Source organism: Neopelma chrysocephalum, unplaced genomic scaffold (assembly GCF_003984885.1).
Source record: "Neopelma chrysocephalum unplaced genomic scaffold, ASM398488v2 Primary Assembly neopelma1_78, whole genome shotgun sequence".
Lineage (NCBI taxonomy): Eukaryota > Metazoa > Chordata > Aves > Passeriformes > Pipridae > Neopelma > Neopelma chrysocephalum.
In genome coordinates this window covers 575904-594895 of record NW_020897739.1, presented here as the reverse complement: position 1 = coordinate 594895, position 18992 = coordinate 575904, and the positions used below count along the sequence as shown (strand labels likewise).

The 18992-nt window shown below is 39.7% G+C and overlaps 1 protein-coding gene across 29 annotated transcripts in view; it reads left to right on the top strand.

Annotated features, from left to right (window-relative positions):
* The window catches only part of CAMK2D (calcium/calmodulin dependent protein kinase II delta), a 117889-nt gene that overhangs the window by 48127 nt on the left and 50770 nt on the right, over positions 1-18992 (top strand). For all 29 annotated transcript variants that reach the window (XM_027689882.1, XM_027689871.1, XM_027689886.1 and 26 more), the window contains exon 4: positions 16434-16488. In XM_027689882.1, the coding sequence (XP_027545683.1) occupies positions 16434-16488 (55 nt within the window). The remainder of the gene's footprint in view (positions 1-16433; positions 16489-18992) is intronic.

The following is an 18992-nucleotide window of genomic DNA, read 5'->3' as shown; positions in this document are numbered from 1 at the left end:
GGAATTAATATGCCAGGGTTTGGCAGCAGGTGTTGTATTCTGTCATCGTTGAGTCTCTGCTGTCAGCTGTTCTGCCAGCTCTGCCTGTGTATCTAAAAGAAACTTGTCAACAATAAGTATAATTTAGAAAATAAATTAAAAAAATTATAAAGAATAAATTTTTTTATGTGATTTCTAGAGGAAAGCAGAGATCTGGTTTAATTGATTGGACAGTTTCTCAAAGATGATGTCCCTGGTTTTCTGCATGTTCCTCCAGTGTAGCTTTCTTTTAGCTCCTTGTCTTTTTGAATTATACATTCATTGCAGCGCACAGACTTCTGAAATTACAATTCACTAATCCTTTCTCTTGTCTTTCAGCCTTATTCTTCTTTATTCTCCCTAGTTAGCTTGATTAAGTCTCCCTTCAAAAAGTGACTTTGTGTGAAGGTGTCAGTTCCAGGTTAACTTTATTTCTAAAATAATACCTCTATGATAATAGCATTGTATGGTCTCCTCCGTTAATTATCTTCCAAATCTTGGACTGTACCAGATACTCCAGGGTGTAAACCCTTTGTTAGCACCTTTTTCATACTTTGCTTCCAGTCAGAGTGAAGCAGCACAGCTGTGGTGAGTCACTTTTTTGATTTTAGCCTCTGAGTAAACACATTGTACTTTTCATATGGGCAAGATTTTTTGTTTTAGAGAAACAGTTGAAAAAAAATGCTAAACATTGGAGATATTTTCCAATTACCTTTCCAGAGAAAACAGAGAATTATCAAAAACTTTTGCAGATCACTTGGTTTTGCATTTCCAAGTTAGGCCTCCAATTAGTACCTAACTAGAAAAATATTTAGTCTTTTAGTTATTTCATCAGGATAAGAAAGATTTCAGGACTAAACTTCTTAACAATCAACATACCTATTTTTAGCCTCCCAACAATGCCATTTTTATATCCATTTCATATCTTATTGGCTGGTGGTTTTATTTAATGAGTGCCATTACGCAGTTTGGAACTCTCAGGATGACATTTAAAAAAGACTTTCCACAGTACTCTGCAGTCAGAGGTACTAAACTTCAGAAGTTCCTCTGGTATTGGCAGAGGAATCTTAAAACTGGATTGGAATGTTTTCATTTCTTTTAAATGCCGAATTTGAGCAAATGATTTGGAAAAGCTTATGGAGAAAATAGAAGACTAAATCAGAATTCTTTCTTTCAAAAGGGTAAAACTCTGAAATTTGGAAAATAAGGAGATAGCCATGGTAATATTTTCACTTCAGTTCCTGATTTGAATCTCCCCAAGGAATCACTGTAAACAAAACAATTGTGAAGAAACAAACATATTTCCTGCGGACTTTCTGGAAGTATTTATGACATCAGATTATTATTTCAGGGATCAACATATCTGCCAAATGTTCACGAGTAGGGTATTTAAATAGGTATGGAGGGAGATTAATTCTTATTAGGCTTTTCTGCTGAAGGAGTGATTCTGAAGTAGAGTAAGACACCTTGAAGTAGTTGGTTTCACTTCTTGTACAAGTAAAGCTCCAACATATCTCTGAAAGCTGAACTTCTCTGTCCAGACTCTGTTTTGCACATAACTAATTCAGGTAGTTTTTCAGCATCTCTTTATTTTATTCTTTCTTTTCATAAGTCCGAGGTTTCTTCTCTCTCCAGCTGTGTAGTCACAATGCCTAATGAATGGTGTAGGAAAAAAATAAGGAAAGTGGATTAGAAATAGTATTTCCTGTTCTCCTTTTTCAAATCTCCATTTCCCACTTCAGTAATGTATATATGCAAGTTTGTTTAAAACCCACAGAATTTCCTCATCCTTTCCACCTGCAATTATTCCTTACCAATACTCATTGCTTATGTTGTGATTTCTGCCTCTTCTCACCTCACTTCTTTGTATCACTGTGGTAGAAAGCGAGTCCTGTGTGGGAATTAAAATGAGGCAAAATCCATTAGGTGAACTTCCAGGCCTTGAGAAGAAACTTTGTGGGGGCTGAGAGTCCTTCCTTTCCAGTCAGTCTTTGGCAATACTGGTATTTTCTCCTCTTCCAGCATTTCTTGAGTAACCTGGCTTCTGTTCCACTGTGGTAGGAAATTTCTGGGCAAACACAGCTCGTGTTCCTGTGGTAACAGAGCTGCTGGGCTGCAGTGCTTTGTCCAGGAGTCTGATTCTCTGCACTGCTGTGTTTCTCAGGTTCTTACCATGAGGACGTGGCTGTAACATCCCTGTGTCCAGGGTTGCTTTTTTGCAATAGATTTTAAAATGAAAGCCTTGCTGTTTGGAGAACACAATGCTTTTGCTTTCTAAGACTGCACATTAAAAGCTTCTTCTGTTACATTAAAAGCTTCTTTCCTTTGCTGAACAAATACCCAGAAAGGATTTGTCGTCTTGTGTAACTATTCCTTTTCCAGCAGTTATGTGTGCTAATGCTTCCAATTTTTTAATTTAGAAATTTGGAAAGCAAATTGCTAAGGAAAGTAATCTTCACCAAGGTAACATCGCATCTCTTCACCAAGAGTTCCAGTGTCATTTTCCTGTGTTCTGTTCTTTATCTTCTTTTGGTAAACTTTGATTTCTTGTTCCTCTTTTAGCAGTCTTGTTCGTCTTTTAACAGTCTGGTTTCTAGTCTTGCAATCCCCGTATTTTTGGTGGTGTAGCATTGTAGCACCATCTTATTATTGCTTTTGGTGTTGATTTACAGCCTGCTTTGCTAAGTTTGGTTTCTGAGATCCCAAATGATGATAAAATCTGCATTAGCCTGATGATGTAAGCTCTGACCTAGTCTGGAAAACTATTGATTCAAACATGGTGTAACTGGGATGTCTTTCCCAAGCTGAATTTGCCCATGATCTGCCTGTTGTGCCCCCTCCTCGAGGGTGTGTAAGATATGTCAGGCAGGATCTATTAGTCAACTGCTTCAGGCTCAGGTCTGACTCTGATGAACCTTCATCCCTACCCGAAAGGCAAGAGCAGATTTTACTGACATGTGGCAGCCCTTCAGGTGATAAATGAAGTCCTTTTGGCAGCAGGACAGGTTGTCCCTGGATGGCTCTGTAAGTCAGGGTGCTTAGAGGTAAGTAGGGCTGCCAAGCAGAGACGGTGCCATGTCAGCCCTAAGAGGCCTGAGCCTGTTCCTGCAGGTCTGCCTGCCCAGCCTGGGTTTCACCTCCCTACAGCAGCACAGACCACGAGCACAGAGGCTGTTCCATTCCTCATGGAGGGGAAAATAAGAAACTGCATATTGCCTTGTCCTTTTTGGACCCGAGTATGTGCATGGGACTTCATAAAGTCCCAGGAATCTGAAGAGAAACACTATTAATATACAAAAATGGGGATGTGGTAAATCCTTTCTGAATTTCGTTTGACTTACTGTGGCACAGTTGCAAGTAGCTCAGCTGGCATTAGTTAAGTTTCTCTATAAACCAAAGAGAGTGAAAATCAGGCCTGTTCAGGTTTGGTGGATGTTGTTCTTTAGCACGGTGTTTATTCTGGGCTTACTTTCAGGTTTCACTCTTTACATCAAAAATATACACTTCTTTCCTGATGCAGTGAAAATGATACAAATCCCCAACTATGTAAATTTATGCTCAATAAAACATGGCCCTCAGGGATATATTAACTATAGCTATGCAAATAAATAAAGAAATATAGCTCTTCATATAAATATGAAGCTTTTGTTTACGTGAGACTGATGCATTAGAGGCTCTCACTTCCTTTAATTATTTTTATTGCTTAGATGAGCTGATCGTTTCAACAATTTTAAATCTCATCCATTCTGTTGAATTAATTAAATTTGCAATTTCCCTGATGATGAAGGTGAACCGTTAGTTCTTGAGCGAATTAAAATAAACCATCAAGAAACCAAATAAACCAGTGATATAACATGATTTCATACTTAATGTAAAAGCAAATTTAATGAGTATTATAAAATAACAGCTTCAGTGTTTAAGCTCAGCTGTGGCTGCAGAAAGTAGCTGACTAGTGAAGTGCAACAACTGAAAAGAGAAGGTGGTTTTGCAGTTGCTATTTGTGAAATTAAATGTAGTGGAACGGGACTGAAGCAGGCAAGAACACACAAGGAACAAACATCGTGGGGTTTGTTGCAGCTGGTTCTTCTGCAGGGTCTCTTATTCTCAGCAGTTGTTGTTATTGCTGTGCCTTTCACTCCTTTTAGCTGGTGAAGTTTTGAATACGTGGTTGATGTTTAAGAGGAAAAGGCTGAAAGTTTTAACTTCTGATGTTGTCAGAACTTGCGGGGAAGGGCTTTCTGTGGAGCTGCTGGCGGCCCTAAAAGTGAGTGGAATATCAAAAACAAACCCCCAATAGTTCAAAGACTGTAAGTTAGTCAGTGCTAATCAATGTGTCAGTAATTTTCAACATGTAACATGTGAAGCAGATAATGTGGCCTGAGTGCACCAGCAAAGAAGGGTGGAGGCAGCTTCATTGGGTGTCACAGCTTTTGTCTCTGTTTCCCTTGCAGCATAATCCTTTTACTCTGGTAAAAGTGGCATCGCCCCTTTAGGTTTTGCTCTTCTGGGTTACTGTGGAGCATAAAAATGTCTTTGAGCGTAGACAATGCCACTGCTCTTTGCCATGCTGCGTTAATTCGCTTTCCTTTTAATGGAGCACGAGGTTATTCGAGCTCAAGGGAAGCACTGCTGGTTGTAATATCCCTGATAACTGTGGCAGCACCCAGAATAGACTGAGGAAATGAGGTTCTGCTATGATTTGCCACAAATTCGGTCATTTTCTTTCCTCACAAAGTATATGCCTAATTTGCACCAAAATAGGGGATGATAAAGTATAAATCAAGTGTGAACCAGACCTTGAAGCATTTTCCATGCTGGCTTAGAGCTGGTTTTGTACGTTTCCTTAAATGCATGAAAATTCTTTTCACACTGTGTCCGGGTTCTTTTAAACATCTTCTCTTTCCATAAAGTCTGTTCTGCTTTTGCAGCCACTCATTTTAAATGTAAAATAGAGTAAATCCACAGAAACAGGGAAGTGGGATTTAAACACCTCTCTTGAGGAACCTGCTGCAGGGAGGGGAGCACTCGGGTGGCTGCCACACTTCCCATCTGTATTTTCATCTCTTTTTTTTTTTGTTTTGCTTTCTGTATGTGCTTTCTGGAAGGAAGAGTTTCATAATTGCATTGCTGACTTCAAGTAAATAAGCTGGATTGAAATGAATTGCTCTCTCTTTGCACACACAGGCTGGATCTTTGAGGACTTACTTTTTTGTTGTTGTTGTTTGAAAGCTTTGTTTATTATGAATCTGCAACCACGTGTTATGCATAGGGATAGACATCATGACTCCCAGCTAAACCACAAATATGTAATTTTCCTCTGGACCCTTTCCTCCAAAAACAGAGATCTCTACTACTTCAGCTAAACTAAGCTTTTTCTTTCAGTCAAGCCAGCACAGACAATTTAGAGCATTTTTGGGGGATATTGTAAGTTCTGCTCCCTTTGCTTTTGCAGACAATGTTGGTGATGGTCTAATAGGTGGATTCTGCTCTAGTTCCTGGATTGATTCCCAAATATTGCGAACCTTTACTTGAGTTGGGGGTGAAAAAAACCCAAACCTGAACTGAAAAAGGGTTGCAGAATATTCAGTAGCCTGGATGGATGTCCCTGTTTAAATGGTGTTAGTGCAGCTCCTGCATGGGTGGTAAAACTGCTGGGGGGTGCTTTCCATGATAACCCAACTCCAGCCTTGGCATTCCTGGCTCTGGGCTGAATTCTATGGGACATTTCTGTCTCAACCTGTTTCCTTTTCCAAGAAAAAGTAGGGAGTTACCATTCAGGCAGCATTTGTTTCTCATGCAACCTAAATCTGCCCATTTGGAGTGTTTGGCATCCCAAGCCTGGGAGGGTGAGCTGTCAGCTGATACATTCCTGCTTCTGGAAAAGGTCCCTCCAAGAAGGAAGTGTTTGGCTGTCTGTGCCACCTCAGAGCTGATCCCACCTTTACCCCTCCTCATTTCTCTGGGGATAAAGGATAAATTCAGCAATGGGACAAGTGAGAGGGAAAGGAGGAAGGGTGGCACGAGTGGAAAGGAGGAGGAAGCGCTTGAGTGAGGGAATGGGGCAATGCTGGGGATGTGAGTTGGGAGCAGCAAGAGGCAAAAGGAAGGGCTCCTGACTTTGGACCATGGATCATGTTTTGACTTAGGTGATCATGAAGTAGGAGTGGAACTCTGGAAGCTCACTGTGGAATGTCTTAGCTCCTTTTCCAAAGGGGTAGAAAGCCAGGAAGCTCATTAGGAGAGGGAATTTGTGGGGCTACTCCCACCTGCCCAGACATCTTGCTTTACTTACATATCCTGTCCCCTGTGAAAAATCATGGAATCATGTGGGTTGGAAGGGATCTCTGTAAGTTATCCAGTCCCAACCCCCTGCTCAAGCCATGCCCGGTAAAATTAGATTACTGAGGGCTCATCCTGCTGAGTTTGGAGGCTGTCCAGGAAAGGAGATTGCACAGCCCCTCTAGGTGCTACTGCAGTTTTTGACCGCATTGCTGTCCACAAAAATAAATAAATATAGAAATAAAAGTGTCTTTGTGCCTAGCTGGGATTTTGCATACTCCAGCATGTGTCTGTGGCCTCTTATCTTGCCATTTGCACCCTGGAGAACACTGTTTCATTCTCCAAAGTCTTTCCTGATGATCAGCAAACAAGGTACCGGAGGGAAAAGTGGATATTCCTGAATACAGCTGCATCCCTGTTAGGATGTTTCTGTTCTTTTCCTAAAATTACATCTGCTTTCATGTTTAAGTATTGTGAGATAAAACTCTTAGGAATGCAACTTTTCTTTGGTTGCAAGGTGTGCATTTGGAAGTGCATTTTATATGCTGACCTTTCCCTCTTGCCTTTTGCATTTCCTGTGCATCTTCTGCATCCTTCTAGCAGGTGTTTCGGGAGTCCTTTAGGATTTTCCTTGCTCCTTGAAACCTTTGCCTTTAAAAAGTCACCAAGTCCCTTTTCATCCTGGTTTTGTTGCTCTGCTGCTGGGAGTATCTGTGGAAGCCATGGCATTCCAAAGGATGCAAGCTGGCCTGCTTGGCTTTCCACATGCTGCACCCTGGCACACAGTGAATGCTCTGACCCTGCAAATACCACCAACCTCCATCCCTGGCAGTGGATAAATAGCTCCTAATTGCTCAGTTCAGGCTGGGTTTTTTCAGATCTAGGCACTGAAGACTTTCCTACTCCTACAAAACTGCTGATCCAGGCTTTTTTCAGTTGAGAGGGGTTTAATGATACCTCTCTCCTCCCAGTCACCTTCTAAATTTGGAAGTTCTTTTTTTAGCGGCTTCACCGGAGTGTTAGTATTCTCATGGACTGCCCATGGGAATGTGCTTCTAATTTTAGCTTGTCCTCTGCATGTCTGTCTCCTTTAAATACATCCAGCTTCTCATTCCAGCCACAGTGGGCCAAGCATGACACTCTGCTCCTGATACTTGTATCTCGAGGATGTTCTGCTACATTGTATTGTAATCAAATCCACAGCTTCTGCCCTTGTGCTGCACAGCAGTGAGTAGCACTCATGTATCAGCAACGGTACCATCCAAATAGTGCTCTTGAATTCATGTATTTGTCATGCATCTATTTGTCAGGTGACCTTGAGAGCTATTTAATTTATGCCTGGTCTGATGGTGGTGGTGTTATTGCTGGGATTATGTGGAATTTGACTGTACAGCCTTGCCGGGAAGGACTCGGCTGATGGTCTAAAACCATAATTGCTGCTGAGTGGCTTGCAGCTATCTGCTGCAGGAGATGTATTTTGGGAGTTCCTGGATGTGCTAAATGAGAGGAATATTTAGAAAGAGATTTCACCAGCACTAGTAGTCTGGTTTTGAGAATACAGACTGGCTTTAGCTCCCTCCTGCAGCTTTTCCACCCAAGTTTATGTGGGTTGTCACTGAGTTAATTACAGTCTTACAAATGGTCCCACGGGACAGGACAAACTCTCTAATTTCCATTTATTGTGAGGCTGTGATTAAAAGACAATGGCAGCTTCTCATCATAAGCCTCAAGTTTGTCATCTATTAAGTTAATATGCATTCCCTGCTTTTTGTAAAACAAACACTTTGAATCATTTGGGATCCTCATTGACTTGTAAACTTGCACGTTAGGAAAATGACAGTAATTTATAGCTGCCTTCAGTTGTGGGAGCGTGACTTCCTGTGACAGTTAATTGATGGAGGGGGAAGGCACATTCACTCTGAAAATAATCCAGATGGTGTTGAACCCAGCCCAGTGGATAGAGATGCAGTGGGGTTATTATGGAAACACTCTGTCTGGGCACAGTGCTTGGAATTGCTCAGGCTCTGGGAAGTTACTGAAAGCTCCTGTGAATGGGGTTGATCTCTGGGATGATCCCGTTGCTCACAGTCAGGATTAATGTTTGTGAAAGAGGGCACCAAGGACAGAAATGGCACTATAATTATGCTTTAGGTCTGTCCCATCCATTTTAGGTCTTTTTTCCTCAAAGCTGGTAGCACAAAATTTGGGGACCTGATCCTGGGAAAGTGGCTTTAGCCCTGTTCTCCTGCACAGATATAAAAAACCCATCAGATAAAGGAAGGGAGAAGCTAAATTTACAGTGGGGCTGTATAACATAAGAAAGTAACAGGTTAATTCCACAAAATATAGAATTTTCTTTGAAGTTGACTTTATTGTCCTAGAAGTAACTTTTTTGGCTGGAGCAGGTCGAGGGCCTGCAAATGCTGCCATCACTTCAGAATAAAGCTTTTTCTGATCTCTGAGGACTTCTGGGCATTACTGCATAATCAAGAAATGATTTAGAGATTATGTTGACTTGGTATAAAAGGTGGTGCCTACTGTGATTCAGTGAATGGAGTGGTTGTACTGCATGAAGGTCTTCAGAAAATGAGCACAAATCTGCTTGTCTCATGTTTTTAACCACTTCCCTGAGAGGTGTGACTACTTTTATATTGCATTTTTATGGGTTTTCAACTTCTCCATCTTGCAGAAAAGAGGATGCAAGGCATGATCTTCACTGCAAATCTGGGGCATTTGAAGATCACACAAAGATAATGATTAAATGAGGGACTGGCAGTAGGAGTTACATTTGATGGAGCACTTCCAGCACAGTGGTAATTAATGTTAAACTTCCCACGTAGGAAGTGGAATTTTAGGTCTAGCTGCCTATAAAAGCTACCCAGCTTAATCAAAAGCTGATTTATTTTTAAACTGATGTAGCTATTTCTTTGTGGCCACCTACTGCTCTGTAAACTGGGTAATTGGTTCAGTTTAAATTAGCTGATGCTTTGTTTTAAGCTGAATTAAGAGATCATAAACTTTGGTTTTATGGCAGCATACTAACATAAACTGGAGCATTTTTCTTTTGTAGACAAAGGTCTTCACAAGTAATATTTGTAATGCTCACTCGACAGCCTGCAGTAAGAAATAAGGGCAAATAAAGTTCCTTTGTGTATTCTGTTGTCATCTTCCCACAGGAAGGGATGGCAAGAATTCCCTGGAACCAACTTCATTTGAAAGTAAATTAAAGTTTCCATTTTATAGGTTATTTATTCCAGTTTGAGGTAAAACAAACTTGATAGCTTTATACTTACTTATTGTTTACAAGGTCTTAAGTGTAATTTTTGTGAAAAACCAAAGCCCAGTAGCAGCTTTTTCTGAACTCCTGTTTTTTCAGGAGATCAGCGTGACAGCAATGATAATTTTGACAGGTAGAGGTATATATTAAAAGACTACATTCAGCCTGTTTTATGCAGTGTCTCACATATATTTAAGGGCAGAGCCTACAAGAGAGGGTTTTTATCCTCTGGTTCACACTCCACAGTTGGCAGTGGGATGACTCTGGGAATCACTTGAGGCAATTCCAATGATGACACTGGGAGCGGAATGAGACAAAACACAATTACTTGTCTTTTCTGTCCCCCAACACAGGAATGTTTTAGCAGTGAAATTTATTGTTTTGGTTTTCTCTCTAAACCCACGTTCTTGTTTGGAAAATTTTGCTGGAAGTGGAAAGTTCAGCCTCATGGAAATACGGGTTTGGTTCTTTGTTCTAGCTGGAAATGAAGACACTGGGTCAAACTGGAGTTGTGTGGATGTCCTGCCCAACAGATGGAGTCCATATGGAAAGGACTTCTGCAAATGTTTACATGTTTTTATCAGTGTGAGCGGATTTGTTTCAGATTTTTGTGCTGCTCGGGTTCTTAGAGTGGTTCAGTGCCTTGGAACAGCCAAGTGGAATTCTTTCTGTGGCCATTTGTATCACAGCTGGGGGAAATGAAAGCCTTAATAATTAAGGATTGCAGTCCATTAAACAGCAGAAAAGACCAGCTTGCTCTGTGACATTACATGGTCATTTATTAAATTCCTCATTAAAGGTAGGTCGTTTACAAACATCTTCTTTACCATAATTTATTGATGATGCTCCACCAAAGTGACTGGGACGCTCTTCTAAATGGATTCTAGAAAAATTTTCTGTGGAAGTTTTTTTTCTCCATAATATATTTTCTTTACAACAGAAAATGCCTGTATAGTCACAAATTTGAAAGCAGTTCCTTTAACGAAATGAATATTTGCATTTTAAATCCGTGTTGGGTGTGGGTTTGGATTTCTTCTTTTCATTTTTATAGCCTGAAAATTATTTTTTACCGTTATTACTGAAGTTTAAAATTTTCTACACCTTGAGGGGAAGAAATGGTCAGGAATGTCAGGTTTTCAGTCAGGCATCAGAGACAGGGAGGAGTGCATAATGTTTATTGTAGGTTCACTAATTGAATTAGGATAAATACACCATCTAACAGACTATAGAGTTGGTTCTTTAGCCCTGCTGCATTTCCATGGTGTTGCAAAGTCGATGGAATATAATGACCTGAAAGATGATTTTAGGGAAAAGGGATTGATGCTTTAGTTGTCTCCAGCTGCCAGAATGACCTATTTTAAAACTTGAAGATCCTGGTTCTCCTAAAGCATTGAGAGACCAAAAAACAGTGACTGTGCACATAAATACTACGTTTTCGGTATTGCCCCTTGGTCAAATCAATATTTCAGGGTAATTACAAATATGCTTTGTTAGAATAGTTATGTAGGAGTGGTCACTGAATTCAAAGCATACAGAACTTGGAGTGTCACTCAGTTATTAAAAAAATTTGAATATCCAACATAAACATCAGTAAAGACCATTGTTGTATCTTTTCTTATTTCTTTAAGTTGTCACAGTTCTAATCAACTTTTAAATTAAGAATTTTACAAAGTTATCTTGAACACACAGTCATTCCCTTTCGGTTTGACCTGATGGTCTTTAATAAACTAATGAAAAAACTTTTAAAATTGAAAAAAATAAAAGGCCAAGAATTAAAAGCTTTAGGAAATTTAACTGCAGACTGAAAGATTTAGTTTAGGTTTTTTGAAAGTGATTGTTACTCAATAAAAGTGCCTTAAATATGGTGCTGATTACTTTGCCAACATTGTCTAAGGCTGCTCCTGGGTGAGAGGTTCCTTTCCTGTGCTGCCTCTTGGGTTGTGCCACAGGATTGCAATTTTCTGCTTTGCTTTTTGTTTAAAATATTTGAAGTAGAGTGGCTTTGTTTTCATAAGCTCATGCCTTTAAATACCTTGGGGCTTGGTCCTCGTGGAAGGGGAGCACTTAAAAAATAACCACACCTAGTTCTCTGAGTGGTCATTATATAAATTGTTTGTGTGTCTGTGTTTTGTGTGTTTTAACAGAGGAAAGCCAAGAAGGGAGGCTCTGTCCTCCCAGTGATTACAATCCCCCAGTATCCAGTTTGGTAGACATGTAGGTCCTAATATTATTTGTATAAATCTGTTCCCAGGGTTGGCCAGCACTGTAAATATCAAAAGGGACAAAGTCTAATTCCCTCCATTAAAGTACAATATGCAGCTTTCTGAGCCGGTTAATTTTAATTGATATAACATCTCTATCTTACAGCTTGTCCTTTTATTAGTTAACAGTCCATGAAATTCTTGTGTCTTTATAATTCTTGTGTCTTTATTCCTCTTCTTCCATGTTCTGATGAATGTTAAAATGGTTAAAAATTGTTAGTGCTTAAAGCATCAACACTGGCAGCTGAGACATCAGTTTGCTCTTAGCAAAAATTTGTGTCAGCCTTCCTTTTAATCCATGCAGTTATCCTCATAAGGCTTAATCTGATGACATTTGTAAGGCTTTTTGTTGCGTTGTAAAAAACCTTGTTAAACTTACAAAATCAGAGGTTTGGCTGCAAAGAGGAACTGGCTCAACCTGAAACACAGAATTTCCAGTAAATGCCATGGTTATGTATTAAATGAAGACATGAAGATACAGGTGTACATTTTAGTCCCCTGCTCTTCTTTTCAACAACTCCATGCAATTTTGCTGGTTTCATCCATGAATAATTAAAGAGGTGTTACTCCAGCTGTTCCTTTTAACTTCAGGGATCTGGGATGTGATTCCATAGTCCCGTTCTGGGCATGTGTGCACACATAAATGCACACACACCTGTGTGATGGGGACTGAAAAGCCACAAAAACCTGCTGGTTAAAGAAATAAGTGTCAGTTACTACAACTGCTCTCCCTGGAATCTCCTGACACAGAATTATATGTTTTGGGATACCTGTTGGGTTTGTGTTCTTTTTTTTTTTTTTAGTTTTATTTGGGGTGTTCTACTTTTAAAGTCTGTCAGTCAGTCCTCACCCAGCAGGAATGAAGCAAGAGTTTCATCATGACAAAAGAATTGGGAATTTGGGGTCATCTGCTTTGACATGTACCTGGACTCAGCCTTACTGCAAAATTGAATCTTTTATCTACTTTGACAAATGATTTTTTATTTTCTGCGTAGCAAGAGTCTTTTACCAACGTGAACAGTTTGGCAAACTAACTTCTCCACTTGAGGGACTTTAATGAAGGCAGAGAATGTAAATATTCCTGGCATTTAATCAGAATACAGACATTTATTGTGTGAGGGCCTTCACGGGGGAGGGTTTTGGTCACAAATGAATATTTTTGCAATATATGGCATTTTGTTCATAGTAGTCAACACTTGCTGTTGCAGTGCCTCAGGGACAAAGGCAGTCTTTCCAAATATTAAATTGCCCAATTATTTTTCCCATCATTTTTTATTATACCAATTCAGATGCAAATGAATAGGATTTTTTCTCAAGTTGTTGGCCCTAAATAACCATGAATTCGCACTGTAATAAAAAAGTTGTTGACCTTCTGAATGAATTTGGAAGCTCTGTAGTTTTGATTCACTGTTGCTGAATACAGGCCACCTGTTAATGGCATACACAGCACTGCTGACCTGCATTAAGTCATTTAATGACAGTAAATCTTGCAGGATGACACTGGTTTTTGTTTACCAGAGCATGGGGAGTGTTATTTTCTTAGATGTGCAAAATATTACTTTGTGTTTAGTGTTTATCCCATACCTACTGGCAGGCAGGTACCAATTCACAGAAACCCCAAAGTTAAATTAAGTCATTCCATTAAGTTCCTTCCATTAACTAATTAAGTTCATTTTGGAAAGTTTGGGGTTTTTTTTCCAATAAGAATGATCTATGTAAGATCTGCATAAATACTTTTGGAAGTGAACATGGAGGGTTAGCACATCTGTCCCTTTTTCACTCTTCTTGCAGCAAGGCAGGAACTTAAATAATTTGCATGTTTTATCAAATGTGACACAAGCTTTTGGGACTTTGAAACCCATTTTAAATCTCTACTGCTGCTGAATGACCCTGTAACTTCCTAAGACATCAAACTTCACAGAGTGACAGCATTAGTGCTTCTGGGGGTCCAGAGATCTTAATCTGTAGTACCAAAGGGAAAATGAGGGCCTTTATCATTAACTGGTTTAAACCATTATCCTTAAATAATTTGTCTTTGTACCATGATACCAAATTTAGCAAAATGATCATTGCAGCAATTTCACACAAAGAAGTGTTTTAGGCAAGTTTGATATGGTTAAATATCTTTATCCTGGAGAATTTCTCTCTGACTTTATTTACTGTTTGACTTGACTCCTTACCTGGAAGAATTTGATTTGCTTTGAAAGTATGTGGAATACTATTATTTTGTTGTGTTGTTTTTTTTTTTCTTTAACTGCAGAAATTCAGAAAGGAGATAATAAGGTTGCTTGGCCATTATATCAACTCTTTTCTGTGGAATAGACACAAAATAATACAGTTCAGCACAAAAAGTCAAGAAATGGAGATCAGTTTACTTTTCAGTCAGATTGGAGCTTGCCCACACTAATAGCTAAGTACAAATGTAAAAAAGCTAGTGGGAGTTCTCCCTAAAACTATTATATGAAATTATTCAAAATTATAAATTATGACTTTTGCAGAGTGGTGACTGAAACGTATTTCAGATGAAAATCAGTCAGGAATATTCCTGATCTTTCCCGAGCTTTCAGTACTTCACTAAAGGAAAGAGCTGTGTGCTCCCTGGATTCCTGTCAGGCATTTTCCTGTCAGGTTTGCTGAAGAGCAACAACTTTGTTGTCTGAGGGTGTTAAACACCTTCCCTGGAACCCACTGAAGGAGAGTGACCACAGGGCTACAGAAGGGAGGAGGGAAAAGAATGACCCCAGTGTCCTTCCTACCCCATCGTGTGTTTGTTCCCTACAGCACTGAGGGAACAACTCCAGTTCGTAATGATAAGGTCCAACTGTCTAACTTTTCAAAAAAGATAAATTGAACTGTTACTACTGAGGAAGGCTTTGTGACTCTGGGGAAATAGGAATGGCAGCGTGAGTTTCTGATGGGAGCTCTTATCCTGGATGGATAATCTGTGTAATTGCTGCCTTTTGCTTTGTCCTGCCTGAAATCCTGCCTGCTACGTGTGCTGGATTTGCCCCTGTGCTGTTGTGCAGCCTTTCCTCTGGATCCTCTGCCTTGTCTGCACCAGGGATTCTTCTCCTCTGCCCTCGCTTATTTGGGATTTTCACCTTGCAGATTTACTGGCATAACTCTGTGTCTGAACTGACCAAAGGAGCCAACAGAAGCACTTGCCAAAAGGCAGTTTTGCTCTTCCCTGGCTGCCTCAGCCTGGTTTCCTTTCCAGAAACAATCAGGGGCATGTGATCTTGATTCAGAGAAGGATTTGTTCCATCTCACTTCTGTGATTCAGGCATTTGGGAGGAAAGGGAAAGACAGAATATGATCCTTGAGGAAGATATCCCCATGGATGTGTCAGACTCGAGTTTGGCTAGTAAGGAATTACCCTCGCCAGGCTGAGAAAAACATCATCCATCATCTCAAATCACAGGCCTTTCTTAGTCAGAAAGGATGGAGCCATGGTTCTGTGAGACCCTGAACCAAGAGCCCTCTTCTAGAAAAGGATGTGACAAAGCAAGAGCACCTTCTGCTTCAGAAAACCCCTTCACATCGTGCTATCTTGGGCTGCTTAGTAACAGATGTCCCTATCCAAGACAAAATTCATCCTCTTGGCTCTAGTTTTGTTATTCAAGCTCAAGCTAAAACTCTCTGGGTTTAAAACCAAAGTTTCATTTCTGAATTTTAAGATGTAGCACTTTGACTCAATTTGCTGAAGCTCTTTCAAAAATCTGGGTTGTTTTGGAGGTCTTTGAAAACAGCAGGGAGCAAATACTCTCCATCACTAGAAGTATTTGGTAGTTCTCACTATCCATACCTGATATGGGAAATCAAATATCATATCCCATTCTGCCTGTGTGACTAGAAGGCTGTTAGTGAGCAGTGAGTTTTTCTGGGGGGGAGAGTGGCTTGCACTTCACAAAAACATCAACTAATCTAGACTACAGAACCAGCCAAAACCACAAATTCTGATTTAGACCTACTTGGCTCCTCTGAATCATCACGAGCTCTGGGCACTGAGTCAGGCAAGAGCTGGTTTTCTCTTCAGTATTGTGTAAACACAAGATGTTTCTCTGGGCTAAATATTATTAAGTTAAAAAGTCATGTTTATTTGATAATATTTTTTTAAAAATGTCATGTATTGTATAAAAAAAGATTATTACATGGAGTTACCATCTGGGGAGATCTGGAAATCCTTTTCTTTTACACTTTGTTCATCAGATCAGTTTTGAACACAGATCAGTTTTAGATTAACCTGATTTTTTTATTTGGTTCTATAAGTGATAATTATTTGAATCAAACTACTGACAAAGCTTCCTGTATCAGCTTTGGAAATAGCAATTTCATTTAAAGTAATTAAGAAAACCTGCAGGACTTAATTCACAGTTGCACCACGGTGTGATGTGAATTCTTAAAATTCAAAATGAAACCTGCAGCTGACTAGGCCATTTTCAGGGAAAACTTTAGATCTGGGCACACAGGTGTATGTAAACATGACATGGAGCTGTAGCAGAATTATAATCCTCTTTTCCCTCCCAAAATCAACCACAGGCATCAAAGACATGAAAAAGGTGACCGGTGTTTATGTTTTTTCCCCTCCTTTTCCACAGTGCGGCTCCATGACAGCATATCAGAAGAAGGATTCCATTACTTAGTCTTTGACTTGTAAGTATGTGTTTTGCATATTTTTAGCAAGTTTGGGGATGTGGTATTTAAACTTTGAGATGCAAATACAAGTTCACAAGAGAAGTGCATGGTCCTGGTGCAGTGAGTTGGACAAATAGCTAAACAGCTAAAAAGACAGTAACATTTGGTTATTTGCATGTGCAAGAACTCATTTGTATGTCCTTGTAAGGATTCTGTTTTAAAAACTATTAAAAAATCTCCCTTCGAAGTGGATTTTAATGTAAACTGTAGGTACGTAAGTAAAAATTGAATGATACCTGCCAAAGCTAAGCAGACATACTACTCAGAAAATAGAATTTGCTGCAAGCCAGTTGTCTGTAAAGGAAACATTAATAAAACCCAGAGCAATATATGATTTAACAGATAAAACACCCACCTATCTTAGGTGGCTCTCTTAGGCCCGCCATGGTTTTGCTGCTTAGAATGAGAATACATTATTACCCCAGAAATGTGAAACAGCTCATTTCTAAGCATACAAACAGAATTATTTGCATTCAGCATGGCTGAGTGAGAACCTGGATCTTCCACAAGCAATTGTGTGCTTTCATGTTCAGGTTACTTTCTGGTTTATTTCCTCACTTAATTGTTTTAGGAGAAATCTATAAAGACTTCTTTGAGACTAGAGTTCAGACTAGAAACACACAACATTACAATTCAAAATACTAAATAGTCTGTCTGCAGTGAATGCATTCAGGAGTCAGGACTCAAATCCTAACAGGAGTTTTTATCTGACTTATGCGGATCCCAGGTAAGTGCTGTGACTGTTGCCTTGGAAATGGCTCCAGGGCACAACACACACACTTGTTCTCTGACATGCACTGGGGTTTGTTGTGCTTTTTTTTTTCCTTAAGGGCTACAAAGGAAATCTTTCTATGTGGAATTGGAAAAATCTCCTTAGTCCCGAACATTTCCAAGAAGTGCATGCAGAATTCTTAGTTCTAGGGACAATATCCCTTTGATAAACTGGTGGCTTTTTAATTTTCTTGTTGTACTGCTGTACTGTTCCAAACTGTGCCCCACTGCAATTGCAGTTAGTCCACGTCTGCCTTAAACTTAGTGTGTAGTGCCAGACTTATCTCAGGGGATTATGATTGCCATGTGAACTAGAACATTTGAACAACTTCAAAGTTGTAGATACCAGTATCTATATCTTGATAGTAACAGAACAAATAGGAGCCTGTATTCTGCAATAAAAAATTAATACCTAACCCAAAGATACTGTCTTGGCAGAAAACTAGATCCTACAGGAAGCATTCTGGAACTGCCTGGAACTTCCTCTGTTTCCCTGTCAGGACAAACATAGGAACAGACTCAAACATGAATATACAGCCTTTACGTTTTGTTCGTGGTTTTTTCGGCAAAATTATTTATTTTACAACAAAGAAAACATCTAAATGGTAAAGGCAGTAACTTGGCAGACTGACTGTTGTCTTTGGAGAAGCAACAGGTGTCATTCCTGAAGAACTTTTGCCCAATGACAAAAAATGCCCGTTCACAGTTAATTTTTCACATTCAGACTAAGAAATCATTGCTTTAATGCTCACTAATACTGTTTATTAGTGAGACTCGATCTTTTAGTGCAGTTACAAATATGTGGGTTGGTGCCTTGTTGAAGTGTACATAAAAGAGCTGCCACAATAAAAAAGGTACCATTTGCACTTCTTGAACATAAAGGCCCAGTACCTGCTTTTCTTTCTTTAATTTTTATTCAACAGGAGCCTGGCTGTGGTGTAACACTGTCACTCCACCCACACGTGCCATCATGGCATTTACTTAATGATTTCTTTCAGACTGTGTGGGATTCAGTGCCACTGTTTCTTTAGAAATTTCTCTTAGACTGCATCCCACGTAAGAAAGTAGAGAAGAAGACTGCCTTTTCTGTGGATAGAAAAAACCCAGTTATTGTCCCCTTCTGTTTTGAATTTCTGATAATCTCTTTGGGATAAGTGCTACAGAGATGTCTGCACTCTGAAGGAAAAGCCTGTTGCTTCACTTGTGTACCTCAGGGATTGCTGTACTTTTATCCAGAGAAAAAACAGTGTTTAAGGTGTTCTGTTCCAGGCCTGCATTTGTGTGAACAGTTGTAGCATCAAGTGGGAAGGTGGAAGTCTCTTAAAACCCACATGGGAAATGGACATTGAACAAAGAACTTCATGGATTTAATGATGGACTTCATGAAGTTTTTGCTCCTCTTCCCTCACTGGTCAAGGCACCTGCAGTCAGGATTTACGTCTGTCAGCCCATTTCGGTTGCTAAGCACGAGTGAGACTGTCTTCAGCCTTAATGATGTTAGATGAGTTCAAATCCAATCAATTCTGTCAGTATTAATTGCTGGATCTGAATGGAAACAGCTGTAGCACTTGAAGACTCTCTTGTGCAAGTCAATGAGATCCTCTATGTTCAGTGTCTCACATTTTAATGCACTTGATGAGATGCAACAATTGGTACATTAAGAATCCTGGTGTTGCTTTTGGATTCCAAGT